The sequence below is a fragment of the Hyperolius riggenbachi genome, chromosome 2 (assembly GCF_040937935.1).
Source record: "Hyperolius riggenbachi isolate aHypRig1 chromosome 2, aHypRig1.pri, whole genome shotgun sequence".
Taxonomy (NCBI): domain Eukaryota; kingdom Metazoa; phylum Chordata; class Amphibia; order Anura; family Hyperoliidae; genus Hyperolius; species Hyperolius riggenbachi.
This window is the reverse complement of record NC_090647.1, coordinates 372,788,969-372,805,438: the sequence shown is the minus strand read 5'-3', so window position 1 is coordinate 372,805,438 and position 16,470 is coordinate 372,788,969. Positions and strand designations below refer to the sequence as shown.

The window sequence follows — 16,470 nt, the reverse complement described above, 5'->3', positions numbered from 1 at the left end:
CAAGAGAGAGCGAGACCCTTTATGCCTACAGATGTAAGTATTTGTAGGAGCAAGGTGTGGTCAACAGTATCAAATGCTGATGACAGATCAAGAAGGATGAGTATGGAAAAATTACCTTTGGATTTAGCTGTAAGAAGATTATTTAGTGCGAGCCATTTCTGTGGAGTGGTTGGAACAAAAGCCAGGCTGGAACTGTTCGAGCAGAGAGTTAGCAGATAAATAATCGCTAAGTTCAGCATGTATATGGCATTCAAGTAATGTGGATGCAAATGGGAGAAGTGACACTGGGTGGCAGTTGGTACGTGCGGTAGGATCTAGAGATGTTTTTTTAAGTAGTAGTTTCACAACAGCCTTTTTGAGTGGGGACAGAAAGATGCCGGTGGGGAGGGACAGGTTAAATAGCAATATTAGTGCAGGCATGAAGGATGAGGATAACTGCGGAAATAGATGGGAGGGAATAGGATCCAATGAACAGGTGGTTAGATGGAATTTGGAGATTATAGAGGAGAATGTTCAGAGAGTAGAGAGATGGCAGATAGAGAGCAGCTGATGAAAGGTGTGGAGATGGAATTTGAGGGTTGCATTGAAAAACCCCTTTGGATTTTGTCAATTGTATCACTGAAGTATGTTGCAAATTCTTCAGCTGATAAGCATGAATAAGGAGGAGGGAGGAGGAGAGTGGAGTTAAAAGTGCTGAGCAAGCGCTTTGGATTGTGGAAATAAGAGAATATTAGGGATGAAAAATAGGACTGTTTTGCCACAGAAAGTGCATTTCTAGGCTTTTTCATATGAGATGAAGACCTCACCTGTGTTACTTTTCCTCCAACGCCATTCAGCTACTCTAGAGAACAATTTCAACTGTTTAGTAGCTTTGCTCAGCCAGGGTTGGCGACTGGCACAATGAGGGCGGACATTGGTAAGAGGGTCAAAGTCATCCATGATTTTTGTGATGGAGCTGTGGTAGTGTGCAGCAGCTAAGTCTGGATCAGTGAAGGATTGTGAGAGGAGAGGTGCCAGAACAACAGAGACAGATTGCATGTCTAGGTTGCGGTGGTTTCTGCGAGTATGTGAGCGTGTTTGTGCCAGGGTAGTAAGAAAAGGGGAGGAGAGATAAAAGTTTATTAAGTTATGGTCAGAGAGAGGGCGCAAAGCATTAGTAAAATCAGTGACAGAACAGAGACGAGTGAATATGAGGTCAAGCGTATGGCCATCAGAGTGAGTTGGAGCAGTGGACGGCTAGAAGTCTGGTATAGCATCCCTTAGAATACCTTCAGTTTACACACAATTGATGTTAAACTTACAGGTCTGTAGTTCTGATCTTTTTCCTTTCTTAAACAAGGTAAAAACATCAGCTATATGCTAATCATAGGGAACTGACCCGGTTGAAACAAAATCATAGAAAGTAAGATAAAGTAGCCTATAGATAACTGAGCTCAACTCCCTTAAGGTGCGTACACATGCACTATTGTAACAAACGACAGGTCCGTCAGACCCTACCGCGGCGCGGTCGTTCTGCCCACAGTAGTACATGAGTACAGGCTTTTGGCAGACTGATAAGACTGTTTTTGACTGATACATCCGGCGGGAGGGTCTGACGGAAAGATTGTTTGTTACAATAGTGCGTGTGTATGCACCTTTAGTACTCGGTGAACTGGGCCAGGTGCCTTATCTATCTTGATTTTATCTAAGGTTGCCTTCCTGTGTGACACAATTCATCCAATTCATGCTGAGTAAGGTCGCCAGGGAACAACCCCTGATTATTTCAGTTTCCTACTGGAGGTTTATTTCTTCTTGACCAATTTTAGTTCAATAATGCTAAAAAGTTGACAACTGTTTTAGCAAAAGTCACTAATTTGCAGATTTTGTGTTTGTCATTTAACAGTGTATACAAATTTACATCTAAATTAATTTAAAAAAAAATGTCACTTGGACTAAATAAAGCAGGAGGGGAGGAGATTTACACTTCCTGTCTTTATTTTATATAATGTCATTTCACAAACAAGAATTGCTCATGGGTGTAACCATAAATCATGGGGCCTCCCAGCAAGGTTTTATATGGGTCTCCTAATGGTCACACCCTTTCTCTTTCTCTCTTGCCACCCCTTTGTGATCCTCACAGTCTGGGGGTCCATCTTGCAAGGGTCATAAAACAAGTGCAGACATCGTAATCTTCACACCGATAACAAGGGTCACTGCAAGAAAACCTGATCTGAAGGATGGGCCCCTTTATCAAAGGGAGTGAAGTAATAGTTGGGGGCCCTTTCAAGTTTTGGCCCCCCCTGTGGTCGCAGAGGCTGCTCCCCGTAGTCACGCCCCGTCTCTATTTACTTTTTATTCTATGTAGAATCTATTACTGACATGATCTTAAATCTTTACAAAGTTGCTAACAAACAATTCTTACCTGATTGTTAGTATTTTCATTCTCAACAGATAACAGATGTTGGTAGTTTCATCCTCAACAGATAATCCAAATGTAGTTCCCTCGATTGAAAATATATATATATATATATATATATATATATATATATATATATATATATATATATATATATTTTTGCATTATAATACATGTCCTAGCATTTTATAACCAGTTGATACATACCCAGCTTTCCATGGGCTGGCAGGGAAATTTGAAAAATAAAATACATTTAAATGTATCTTTCTAGTACAATTCATTTCTCTGATATTTCCCCTTTGTGTGCATACAGCCACCGGCAAGACAAGAAGATGTTTTTAAAATTAGTAACACTGCAGAGATGCCCCTGTTCACCTAGTCTGCGTGAACTTTATATTCAAACACAAACATGAAGAAATTCTAATAATAATGATAATGTTATGTTCTAGCTATTGATGAATGAGAGTGAGCTGAACTGAACTGAAGTTGGCTCACAGAGTTTTTTTTGGGGGGGGAAATTATGTTTTATATATGCTATGATATATAATGATTGATCAAAATATAATTACATGTATATGTTGCCTTCGGTAGGTACATTGGAGCACTTGGAGCCCGGGTAATTTGTGATAACATCCCAGGACTGGTGAACAAGCAGAGATATCTCTGTCAAAAGCACCCTGACATTATGCAAGCCATTGGTGAGGGAGCCAAGGAATGGATCAGAGAGTGCCAGCATCAGTTTAGATACCATCGATGGAACTGCAGCACCCTGGACAGAGACCACACAGTCTTTGGGAGAGTCATGCTAAGAAGTAAGTTCTTGTGCCTAAAACAACACAAATTCAAGCACTCTAAATTAAACTCTAGCAAATGACGAAATGCCCCTCAGTTATTTTCATTAGAATCATTTCATATGATCCAATCATTTTTTGGTTTTCTCATTTTATTATTTGTCACAGTTAATGTAATATAAACAATTGAATTAATACGTCTCTTTATCTATATCTGTTCTGAGATTTGTAGTGAAACAGTGTTTTTGATTTGTATACATGACTTAAAATGCATCATTATAACAACTGGAACAGTTCTTTCTGAATCTACTTATTTATTGCAAAATCCAATATTTATACCTGGAAAAATTCTTACTTCTGTTAACTGCATTGTACATGGTGTAGCCAGGAAAAAAATGATTTCACCTTCTTAAAAAAAAATTATTTTGCACAAAAGGGTACTGCTGATCCGAATAGATAAGCTGTCAACCAAATTATCACCAGGCTTTTCCTAAATGCTTACAGGCTGTGTGCAGAATCAACAGAACTAGTCTCAAGTCAAAGAGGCATCAGTTTGTCTTTGCCCCCACCATATTAACCTCTTTGTTGCCCCCGTGCTCCTCTGCCATAATTTTCCTCCATCCTTATTGGTTCTGCGTACCTCCTCTCTCCTTCTGATTCCATACAGCTCATCTTGCCTTCCCAGTGTTTTTCTCCTAATTCCATTTACCTGTGGCCTATCTTGTTCATTCCAAGTCTCCTTTTTATCCTCCAGTTCTCCCTGTTGTCTTTTCATCTCCTTCCGTAGTCCTGTTTTTCTCCTCTCCTCCCATTCATATCCCTCCTAGTTTCCTTCTCTTCTTGCCCTACCATTTCTTCCTCACTGGTGATCTTTGTTTCCTCCCATTGACTAGACCAGATGTCATCATTCTCTCTTTTTATTGGTCTCCCCTAATGTTCTCCTCCTACGTCTTTTCATCGATCCCTTGATATGTGCTCATCTCCTCCATTCCGTGCTCTTGCAGTATCTACATTTGTTCCCCCTGATAGTTTTCATCCTGTCCTTGTTTTACCTCCATCTTTGTCTACTTTAAAATAGTTGTCCTCTTCCCATAATTAAATACTTCATTATAATTTCATCTTCTACCCCAGTTGTCACTATCTGATATTAATCCCCCTCTCCTTTACCCACGTGTCTCCCATTTTCGTCCATTTGTCCACAAATATCCACCTCCTATTTGTGGTCTCTTATTCTCCCAATTTACATGCCTCTCTTTGCCCCCTCCTGATTTTTCTGATACTTACCCACTTCACTCCCATGTGGCCTTCTCTTTTCCCCATGTGTTTCCTTAATCTTTATCCACCCCCACCATGTGGCCTCATCTCCTCCTCCAGCTGTCTCAATATCCCTCGCCCAGTGGCCTTCTCTGCTCCCACAGTAGCCTCCCAATAACCCCCCTTCCTGTGGTCTTCACTCCTATTTTGTCTTCTAATTATACCTTCTATCATCCTCCTTCCCCCCACTGTGATCTCCTCCTACACTGTTCTCAGAGGGGTAGCTATAAGTGAGCAAGGGGGACACATGTCCTCAGGCACAGCACTGTAAGGGGGCTCAGCACGGCCGCTGCACCTCCACATGCATGAGAGGTGTTTAACTGGCTGCTTGAAGTGCCCCTGCTTCCTTCCCTGCCTCTGCAGAGGAGTGTAGAAATGTTAACAGCAGCAGGAAAAGTGAGGCACATCTGGCTATCTAAAGGGGGGGCACATTTGGCTATTTGAAGGGTGGCACATCTGGCTATCTGAATAGGGAAAGGGGGCACATTTGGTGATGCTAAACAGCATTTGTACATTTGACTTCACCCATGACCACATCCACATTCTGATGCGTGGCCACGCACATTTTGTCCAGGTGTGGGCGCAAAAACTGTCTTTGCCCCCGGGGGCTGAAAACCTTAGCTACGCCTCTGGTCTGTCACCCTCCCTTACAAATCTATAACAGTCAAATATGTTGAATCTCTAATAGTCAAACTAACATTGACCGAGTAGGGGGCATCACTTCCAGTTCCCCCAGCAGTTTCCCTGGAAGGTTGCCAGAATCTGAATGACACAGGCCTAAAAGAACAGAGGCAGCGCTGCATATTACAGCTGCAGTCTTGCAGGGACTTTGATATATCAGTAAATATTCAATGAAAAGCAATTCTTAGATGGTATTCCAAGTTCAGATTTGAGGCCCTAGAGAAGTGATTTGGGACCTTTATCACATATGATCAGGGCTATTAACATTGCATTGACTAGTTTCCTTAACAATTACAACAAATATTTATCTATTATCATTTTGCAAGTTACATTGTACAGTTGTTTTCTTTAGCACTAGTGCTGCACACAGAGGCTGATAGTGTAGGCACAGTAAATAGTAACATGCTTTAGAGATTTAGTGCAAATCTTGAAATGTAGGGACAGAATACTTGAAGAAAGTGACATACTGCTGGTAAGTCTCTGTGAAAGGATCCACTGTTCTGCAAGAACAATAAATGGGAGTGATCTACTCATCACCCAATTCCAATGCCCCTCTTTTAGTTAGGAAAAAATAAAGCTTTCATTATAGACTTTTACCCTGATGATCTATTTTGCAGGGGCGTTTCTAGGGTCCTTGGAGATCGGGGGCACATGTGGGCACCAGATGGGGAGGGCAAAAAATGGGCTTGGCCATGAGGTGAGTGGGCGTGGCCATGGATGGGGTCAAATGTACATGAACTTAGCAGCGGTGTAAGCTACAGATAACGGGTCTGCCCATCGAAATATTGGATGGAGCCCCCTGTCCTTTATTTAGATAATTTACAATCAGTATAGGCATAGATCAAAGATGTATACACACATACAATTTTGATTGGTCAATCACTGACCCCCAATTTTACCACCCCCGTGCAGTAAGTGGGCCAACAGACAATGAATTTTATAAACAGAGCTAAAATTGGCTAATCAAAATTGTATGTGTGTACCAGGCTTTACAGCTAATACTGTACATACTGAAAGTAGCAGGGATCAGCATACAATACAGCTGGTTTACAATCAGTAAAGGCACAGAGTAACACCTTACACTGTACACACTGGAGGTAAATCAGCACACAGTGCAGACACTAGAGAACAGCGTATACTGTACATACTGTAGGCAGCAGAATTCAGCACACTGCAGCTAGCGTGCCAAAAATATGAGGATCACGTTGTGCGGCGTGCTTATCGCACCGCACCGAAAAATGGGTGGGCCATGGACCAGAATATAGGTGTGGTAACGGGTGGAGACAAATTTACATGAACCTAGCAATGGTGGGACATTAGATTATGACAATGACAGTGGTGGCGAACCTTTTGGAGGCCGCGTGCCCAAACTGCAACCCAAAAGTCACTTATCTATCGCAAAGTGGCAACAGCAATTTAAACTAAATACTGTACAAACATTTTAACTCATACATGAACATTATGGAAAATCCAAGTTGAAAATAAACTGTGAAGATAAAACAATTTCATCCATCCTACTCCTGAAAAATGTATTCAATTTTTTAGAACCTCCCAGTTTTATTTTCTGTTTTAAAAAGCTAAAAAAAAAGTAGGTTGAATGCTATTGTCTCATATGATAAGGATTCAGCTTTTCCCATAGTCTCGCAGTTAGCAATCATGTGACCCCCAACAAGACAAATTCAGCAATCATGAGGCCCCCGACAAGACAAATTCAGCAATCGTGTGGGCCCCGACATGACAAATTCAGCAATCGTGAGGCCCCCGACATGACAAATTCAGCAATCGTGAGGCCCCCGACATGACAAATTCAGCAATCGTGAGGCCCCCAACATGACAAATTCAGCAATCATGAGGCCTCCAACAAATCATGAGGCCCCCAACAAGACAAATTCAGCAATCATGAGGTCCCCAACAAATCATAAGGCTCCCAACAAGACAAATTCAGCAGTCATGAGGCACATAAATAGACAGCATTTCACATAAATAGGCAGAATGCCCCCCTTAATATGGTAGCCCCCCAAGTTAGGTAGTGAGTGACAGGGACCCCCAGGTTAGCTAGTGAGTGACAGGCGCCTCCAGTTAGGTAGTGAGTGACAGGGACCCCGATAGTGAGTGACAGGGAGCCCCTTTAGGTAGTGAGTGAGTGACAGGGAGCCCCTTTAGGTAGTGAGTGACAGGGAGCCCCTTTAGGCAGTGAGTGAGTGACAGGGAGCCCCTTTAGGTAGTGAGTGAGTGCCAGGGAGCCCCTTTAGGTAGTGAGTGAGTGCCAGGGAGCCCCTTTAGGCAGTGAGTGAGTGCCAGGGAGCCCCTTTAGGCAGTGAGTGAGTGCCAGGGAGCCCCTTTAAGCAGTGAGTGAGTGCCAGGGAGCCCCTTTACAGGGAGCCCCTTTAGGTAGTGAGTGAGTGACAGGGAGGCCCTTTAGGTAGTGAGTGAGTGACAGGGAGGCCCTTTAGATAGTGAGTGAGTGACAGGGAGCCCCTTTAGGTAGTGAGTGAGTGACAGGGAGCACCTTTAGGCAGTGAGTGAGTGCCAGGGAGCCCCTTTAGGTAGTGAGTGCCAGGGAGCCCCTTTAGGTAGTGAGTGAGCGACAGGGAGGCCCTTTAGGTAGTGAGTGAGTGCCAGGGAGCCCCTTTAGGTAGTGAGTGAGTGACAGGGAGCCCCTTTAGGTAGTGAGTGAGTGCCAGGGAGCCCCTTTAGGCAGTGAGTGCCAGGGAGCCCCTTTAGGCAATGAGTGAGTGCCAGGGAGCCCCTTTAGGTAGTGAGTGAGTGACAGGGAGCCCCTTTAGGTAGTGAGTGAGTGCCAGGGAGCCCCTTTAGGCAGTGAGTGCCAGGGAGCCCCTTCAGGCAGTGAGTGAGTGCCAGGGAGCCCCTTTAGGCAGTGAGTGAGTGACAGGGAGCCCCTTTAGGTAGTGAGTGAGTGACAGGGAGGCCCTTTAGGTAGTGAGTGAGTGAGTGGGAGGCCCTTTAGGTAGTGAGTGAGTGACATGGAGCCCCTTTAGGTAGTGAGTGAGTGACAGGGAGCACCTTTAGGCAGTGAGTGAGTGCCAGGAAGCCCCTTTAGGTAGTGAGTGCCAGGGAGCCCCTTTAGGTAGTGAGTGAGTGACAGGGAGGCCCTTTAGGTAGTGAGTGACTGACAGGGAGGCCCTTTAGGTAGTGAGTGAGTGACAGGGAGGCCCTTTAGGTAGTGAGTGAGTGACAGGGAGGTCCTTTAGGTAGTGAGTGAGCGACAAGGAGCCCCTTTAGGTAGTGAGTGAGTGACAGGGAGCCCCTTTAGGTAGTGAGTGAGTGACAGGGAGCCCCCGCCGCCGCCGCTCCCCCCTTACCTCGCACTCGCAGACCTCAGGATCAGCGGCGACCCAACCAATACGAGCGGGCGCCGGACGCACCCGCTCTAAATGCGTAAGTGATATCACTTCCGCATATCAGTGCGGGCGCTGGGTCCTAGCGCCCGCACGATTGGTCGCCGCCTGATCGAGGTCTGAGTGACGCGGCGGCGGCTGGAGGGAGTCGTGGACAGAGGGGGTGAGCGGCGGCCGGGCGGCGCCTGGGTGCAATGCACCCGCCCAGGTGCGGCCATGTGGGCACCCCTGGGGAAGAGATCCGTGGCACCCCAGGACAGATTGGGGGCTCTTGCCCCCCCAAAATAGGGCTAGCGACGCCCCTGCTATTTTGTATCCATTTTAACCAAGTTATTGTATTAGGAATTACACATACTGGTGTCACTGTCATATTTTTGTTCACGCTTCTTAAAATATGCCTTTGCTTGGAAGTATTGCAATAAAGCTGGCTCTGGGAGGCGGAATAATGGAAGGGAGATCCCATTAATCTAGCTGAGATTGTAGTGATCTGTCAATGGCCACTTGTGTAAGGGTGCACTCACAGGAATGGTGCTTGTGAAGGAGGCTTTGAGTTGACAGTGCTATGCTATGCAAAAGCTTACGGATCTCTGGAACCTGGATGTGATTGGGATGGAGGAAAAACCCCATCTATGGGGCCTAGAGTGTAGTGATCTACTCATTGGCTACTCAGTGTTGGGTCATATGTGCACATGTGGTGGTGGCCCAATAGGATTGCCGTATTACAATATGTTCAGTCTTTTTCTATTTTTTAAGGTTGTGTTTGCTTAATAATCTGGAGCAGTGCTGGAGCATCTGCTATCTGTGTTTGTACTCATGACTAGTAGCCGAGTATATAATTCATACAGCACAAGACTGGTGACAATGAATAGCAGTACTAGTATTTAAGCTTTTTTTTTCCCTCAAAGACAAGTTTGGGGTTACATGGCATCCAGATGGACTTCAGCTGCTCTGAATCTGATCAATGCTCTGCAAACTCCAGTGCTATGCTATGCAAAAGCTTACGGATCTCTGGAACCTGGATGTGATTGGGATGGAGGAAAAACCCCATCTATGGGGCCTAGAGTGTAGTGATCTACTCATTGGCTACTCAGTGTTGGGTCATATGTGCACATGTGGTGGTGGCCCAATAGGATTGCCGTATTACAATATGTTCAGTCTTTTTCTATTTTTTAAGGTTGTGTTTGCTTAATAATCTGGAGCAGTGCTGGAGCATCTGCTATCTGTGTTTGTACTCATGACTAGTAGCCGAGTATATAATTCATACAGCACAAGACTGGTGACAATGAATAGCAGTACTAGTATTTAAGCTTTTTTTTTCCCTCAAAGACAAGTTTGGGGTTACATGGCATCCAGATGGACTTCAGCTGCTCTGAATCTGATCAATGCTCTGCAAACTCCCCTTCTTCCTAACATGCCATCTCAAGAGCAGCCGCATTGCTGTGTTCCCAGCTGCATTGCATTTCTGCATCCAGCAGACCCCTTTCCCCAATATATTAGAGGGGATGCACCAACCTGTGTTTGAGGGGTGGTGACAAACCACCTGTGGGTGCCCCACAGTGGACGCCTGTCCCTACTTTTTCAAGGAGAGCGACCACATCCAGGTCCCGGCTGGGACTACCCCGAGTGGAGTCGGGTTTATGGTCTCCACCTGCTTCCTACGGTTGGTTGCCCTTGCAACCTCCTTTTGTGAGTAGTAATTTATTGATATTCCTTTTTTCAATTGCATACTAATATACTACACTATTGGGCTCCCGTATTTGTCTCCTATATTTTTTTCCCTGCAAGGTGCGGAGACTCCCCCACTACACTATATTAGAGGGGAGGATATTTGTGGCTGTGATAGCTACTCCTTTCCTACAATCAGCAGCAAAGGGAGTGTGTGAACAGCAAATTCACTATGATGCTTCCCACATGTCACTGTGGAAGGCTGGGCAGCTGCATTTGTGTGGCAATTCTCCAGAAAAAGCTTACAGGGACTTTATTTCTAGGACTTTGGGGAGGTTCCTGTGAGTATAAGGGGATTGGGGGAGGGGGGACCAATTTTAAGTTAAAGGTGGATGTGATGGGGCTGAAAAAAAAATTGTAGTGTGGTTTAGATACACTGTAGCTCATAATGGACTAAAGCATATGTAAAAAATCCATTTTGATGACTCTTTGAACTACGTCTTACAAGCGTTCTAGTAAATGCTGATTAAGCTATTACCATGACAAATACCTTAAACCAATTCTGAACTTTCCCCCACTGCATCTCATCTCTTCTATCTTCTGCATAACATTGTTTTACTAGTGCACATTGGCGTCAGTTCACCAGAGGTTACCGATCTATTTATCCCATGTTCGGTAATTTACCTCATGTGATAACTCAAAATAGCAATTCTCCAGAAATATAGGCTGAAATACAGACAGGTCGAAATTTGTGCGATATTCGCGCGATAAATGTGCGATAAATAGGTGGTAGTTATTTGTTATTTTTCTCAAAATCACAATTCACCAGTGAAAAAAGGGGGTGTGATCGTACAGTATTTTAGATCTATTTATCTCCTTAATGTACCTGGTGATATGTGGTTTTTCACACAGCTGTTGCAGCTCACTCTGCAGCTAGTTTACTAGCAGCACACAGTAACAGCGTATACTGTACATATTTGAGGCAGCAGAGATCAGCCCATTTACAATATTAAGCCTCCTCCATTCCATCCACCCCCCCCCCCCCCCTACAAAATCAAGCAATATGCCTCCTCCATTCACACACACACACACAATAAATGAAGGAGGTAATTGGATACATTTTTCATCGGGAGGGAGCGCAGAAAGGATCAGAACGGACGGAGGGATTTGTAATGGAAGGAGGGGGTCAGAAAAGAGGGAGATAAGCCCTCTGAGGTCACATGCTGGTAATAACATCCTCCTACTACCCACAATCCTTTATTTTCCAGCTTCTAGAGCGGCAAAGTATCACATGCAAATCATTAACACCGCATAACTACCAAACTTTTTCCGCTCAGTTTCCGCATCCATATCGTTCCATTCCCACCTGCTACCGAACACTCCTAACTATCCTCGCACAATGGTGAATTGCACATTTTTTTTCAAATACCGACCTTTTATTATTTACTAACACTCCTTATGTGAATTGATGCCAATGTCTTCCAATTTGATAGCCAGGGCTGCAAAAAAAAGTGCTTCTTTTTTTTTTCACCTCACAGGGATCTATTTAAAACTTTTGTGTTCTCCAATTTAGAAAGACTGCACCTTAATGATTAACTTATTTATAAAGATTAATTAATTATAAAGGGCAGTCTGATTTTGTTACTCAACCAATGCAGTCACGTTAATGATGGCATTTGATGGCTCCATTCAGTTGCATGTATGTCTGAGTGGGCAACAGCTGCTGCTAGATGTTACACGAGGCGTTTTCCTGCTGCACAATAACTACACCGTGTGTCATCCACTGGCACAGATTTGTAACACAGGTTTGGTTACATGGAAACATATATAGTAGGAAAGTGTATTCAATTTTGGTGGGTATAGTGCAGGACCAGCACTGGTAAAACAGCATATAACAAAAGAAAAAAAAGGGAAACAAACCAGTATATGCTGACCAAGAAACTGCACAATTTATTTGCATAATCATATACCAACACCTACAATTTGAAGAATAGTCTCAGTGTGGTCAGAGACCATATAGTTGAATATAGTGGTGGTTGTCAGAAAACCACAGAAAAATTACAAGAGCAGAGCACAGCTTCTCACTTTGAACAATATACACACATACAGTATAATGACCCCCTCAAAGAACAATCAATTAATGTATTAGGAGTCATATTGGGAGCACCCAGCCATCACAAAGGGAGGTAATCCAATTTATAACAATTAATTTCAAGTATTATAACCATTTACAGAGGATAACTGGATACGACCAATATGATCAACAGGTAAATATTCATAGAATAAAACAGGAGGGGGGGAATCCATGCATTAAAATAGCCCGAAAACTTTTGTCAAATATATTCCTGTGATATAATCCTGTTAGCACTATAAATATCAGTTAGGAGCTAATAATAATAGCTCAACAATATTGCCAGAGTCCATCCACCCTGTAATTACAGGTAGATATAGAAAAACAATTGTCCAAGCCTCAGTAATAAACAGTTCCCAAAGCAGCTGCAGCTTAAAAAATGAAAGTTCAAAAAAGTGTATATCTATAATATTATGCAGATTTAGAGCAAAAGAGCTATATGAGGATTTGTCAATATAGCACATAGGTATGAGTTTTGTTCCTCCATTTAATGCACAGCAACATAGTTCATTTGAAGACTCCTCAAAACAGCATAAAGCAATAGTAGGTTTGGTTACATAGCTGCTATTTGGTTGCATTAAATAGCAGGGAGATGGTGCTTGTACCCCAGCAGTTCTACAGCTGAACTGCACATCAGGCAAGCAGAGCAAACTTCTATGTTAAAGATTCAAAGATAAGTGGCAAACATAAAAATGCTCACCATTTCTAAATGCGGAGAGCTGCAAAAACAGTGCTATTTTTCTGGCATTAAGCTAGCGACTAATTTTATAAATGGATCACCGGGAGAACCATAAAAATGTCTCAAACATGGATGTTGACAAACACCAAATTTTTGGACTCTTATGACCAGTTCAGACATTGAGTGTGGGTAATGTTTTACATTAATGTACTGTAGGTACAGTCAGCAAGATTGGGTGACCTGCTGACCTCCTCAGTGGGTTAATTAAACCTCTACATAGATTAATTTGCTTTGCATGTAGCAGCTATGCTAGAGTCCATTTGAATAGAGCAACATAGTTACATGAGTTAAAGAGTAACTCCAGTGAAAATAATGTAATTAAAAAAAAGTGCTTCATTTTTACAATAATTCTGTATAAATGATTTAGTCAGTGTTTGCTCGTTGTAAAAGCTTTCTTCTCCCTGATTTACATTCTGACATTTATCACGTGGTGACATTTTTACTGGTGGCAGGTGATGTCATGGAAGTAGCATTTTTGGCAGTTGTAAACAGCTATTTCCCACAATGCAACGAGGTTTACATACAGGAAACTGCCAGGACCATGGTCCTCACCTGTGGGAGGGGTTTCACCACAGTATCAGCCATACAGAGCCCCCTGATGATCCGTTTGTGAAAAGGAATAGATTTCTCATGTAAAAGGGAGTATAAGCTACTGATTGGGATGAAGTTCGATTCTTGGTCATGGTTTCTCTTTAAGGCATTATAGTACAAACTAAAGTTAGCATTAACAATTTTGTTAATTTTTTGCTAGTTTTGACTCATTTTAAACTTCAAACTGAATGAGACTCACACCAGTGGTAAAACCACACACACTTCCGTAGTTTTGCAGCTCAGTAATACAAACATGATTGTGTGTCCTTTTTGTAGATACATTTTAATTAACAAAAATTGAATACATTAAATCAGTTAAATATAAAATAAATGTGTTGTTTTGAAGCATTATACTTGGTTTATTATCACCGGCCTTCTTGGAGTTTGAAATACCTGGTAGGTAACAATGTTGCATATCGTGGATTGCTGCTTTTTAATGAAGCATCAGTTATGGAGTTGTAGCAGACACCTTTGCAAAGAAAGATTGAGGCTGTCAGTAGAGAGTGGTCTGTTTCCTGTAAACACATGTGCCTGTTGTAACCTGCTCTTCTGCTATGCTCTCCTTATTCTGTTATTCATTTGCTTGTAACATAAATGAATCAAGTGGCCATTCCATGCTTCATACAGTGCAGAAACGTAGTGTAAGTTGAAGTCTCAGGCCAACAGTGGAATATATAAACAGTAATTGGATACGTAAATATTTGGACAGAGACTTGGGAAGAGCATCAGGTATTTGTATGGTGGGGGAACTGCCTTTAAGAAAATATGTTGGAATCCTAAACTCTAAAGAAGTGCAGAGATCTTTTCCAGAAGGAAAAAAACACAAATGAAAAACTTTTACTTCTTGTAAACCGAGAGAGAAAAAAGCAACTACAACTAAGCCGTGAATTTGTACTTTTCATATCTGAAATGTTCTGTTTACTTTTAACATAACATTTACAGAGTGATCCGTTGTCTATGTATGGCTACTGACCTCCTGTTTGCCACATGATTTGTAAAAAAAAGCTTCTCTTTTTTATTTGTTATATTGCTATTTACAAAAAATACATGTTGAATGACCATAGGCCGCTCATAAGAAGAGCTACTTAATAAAATACAAAATAAGAGCATTAGATTACAGATTTATGTACCTCTAACAATGTCACTGGCTTGTTAGGCCACACAACTTTATTACATAAAAGACACACGATCCTCTTCCACACTTTTGTCTGTGCTTTTTGCATTTTTTATGATTTTTATGGTTATGTATGTTCCATTAATAACCCTTTTTGGAGCTCAGCCCATTTCTATAGATTTTTTTTTGTAAATAGTTTTTATTGGATTTTCACATGAGCAAGAAATTACATGCGATGTTGTCGTATCTTCAGCAATGAGAGAAACTTAACAATTTACCAACTTTAAATGATGTATAACGAATTACAATAACAATCATATATCTGCCATCAGGAGAGATTATTACAACTTGAACTGTAGACACAGAACATCCTAGTCAACTTGTAAGTGCAAATTAACCTTACTAAAGCATGCACCTAAGTAGAGTGCATTCTAGGCCTGTATTACCATACCAGCAGGCAGCTGCAGGGGTCCTAGTCTGCAAACTTTATGATTTTTTACTGTTTTTAGCATTATCTATGTGACTACAGTGTTAAATAAATAGCCTGAGGAGTTGGATTCTTATTTTCTGGCCTCTGTGTGCCTTCTAAGCCACTATTTTATTGCAGGTGCCAGAGTGTTTAGTTTTCCTCACATACCACTTTCTTTTTGTACAATATGTCTCAAATTGAAGCCTGAGTTCTGGCTAGTAAACTTTTAGTTTTGGACACAGGATTGGAGAAAGCCATGGTTATAGAGCACAGCTTTTAACTGTTGCAACTTCAGGTCTTCCAAATCCTCAATCAATAGATCCAAGCAGTTTGAAGGTCCCAGGTATGTATCATCTCATCAAATATCTTAATTAGCCACCTTTTCAGACCTATAAATGCCAAAGGATTTGGTAATACAGGATAACTTTTAAAAATGGATTAGTCTATAGATTACAACTTACAGGGTTTCTAAAATGGGCCACTACCTACATTCCAGACACCTCCCCTGTGCATACATTGGATTCCGTAAGAAGCTTAATAAGAGCATGAACAATTTTTTAAGGATATACAAATAAGGCCCATTTCTGTTTTTATCTTTTTTTTTTTTATTCTAAGGCCTTGTTTCCATCTGTGCGCTTCTATCAGCTTCTGTCCGCTTTTCAGCAACATGTATCAATCTGTAACATTGAAGTGCTGATAAAAAGCTGACAGAAGTGAACAGATGGAAACAAGGCCTTAACCCCATTAAACCCTATATATCAATAAGTAGGTTGGGGCAGCATCATTACTTACCTATGGGGTGCTGCCTCTCCGGTCCTCCCATCCGTTTGATATGCACCATCTTCTCCTCGAGCTTGTCATGGCAACCACAGTTTTTAGGTTCCCGGGAGTGTTTTGAGGGTGCACATGCCGAAATGCTTGCAGGGACATGTAGTCTCTGTGCTCGCAGTCATGGTCTACATCTCCTGGCATGCATTGCCGATCGACAGAACAATTGGGGTGTCTCTGGCACCCAAATTATTGGCTGTAGCCTATGCCAGTGCCCACTTTTCCAGGCCACAAATTGTGCCCCAATTACCTGCTTTGCCCCCTGGCATGTGTATGCATGTTTGTGTGTGCATGTGTGTGTCCAGTCCAGATTCCTTAGTAAATCAACCAATTTTTGTGTGGAGTCTCACTATAAATATCGCAATGACTATTCCAAATGTTTTTTTGCAAGTA

The 16,470-nt window shown here is 42.4% G+C and overlaps 2 protein-coding genes across 3 annotated transcripts in view; one reads left to right on the top strand and one right to left on the bottom strand.

The window, feature by feature from the left end:
* The window catches only part of ST7L (suppression of tumorigenicity 7 like), a 424,041-nt gene that overhangs the window by 5,692 nt on the left and 401,879 nt on the right, over positions 1–16,470 (bottom strand). The window lies entirely within an intron of this gene.
* Positions 1–16,470, top strand: part of WNT2B (Wnt family member 2B) — a 194,619-nt gene that overhangs the window by 111,529 nt on the left and 66,620 nt on the right. For both annotated transcript variants that reach the window (XM_068269738.1, XM_068269739.1), the window contains exon 2: positions 2,987–3,207. In XM_068269738.1, the coding sequence (XP_068125839.1) occupies positions 2,987–3,207 (221 nt within the window). The remainder of the gene's footprint in view (positions 1–2,986; positions 3,208–16,470) is intronic.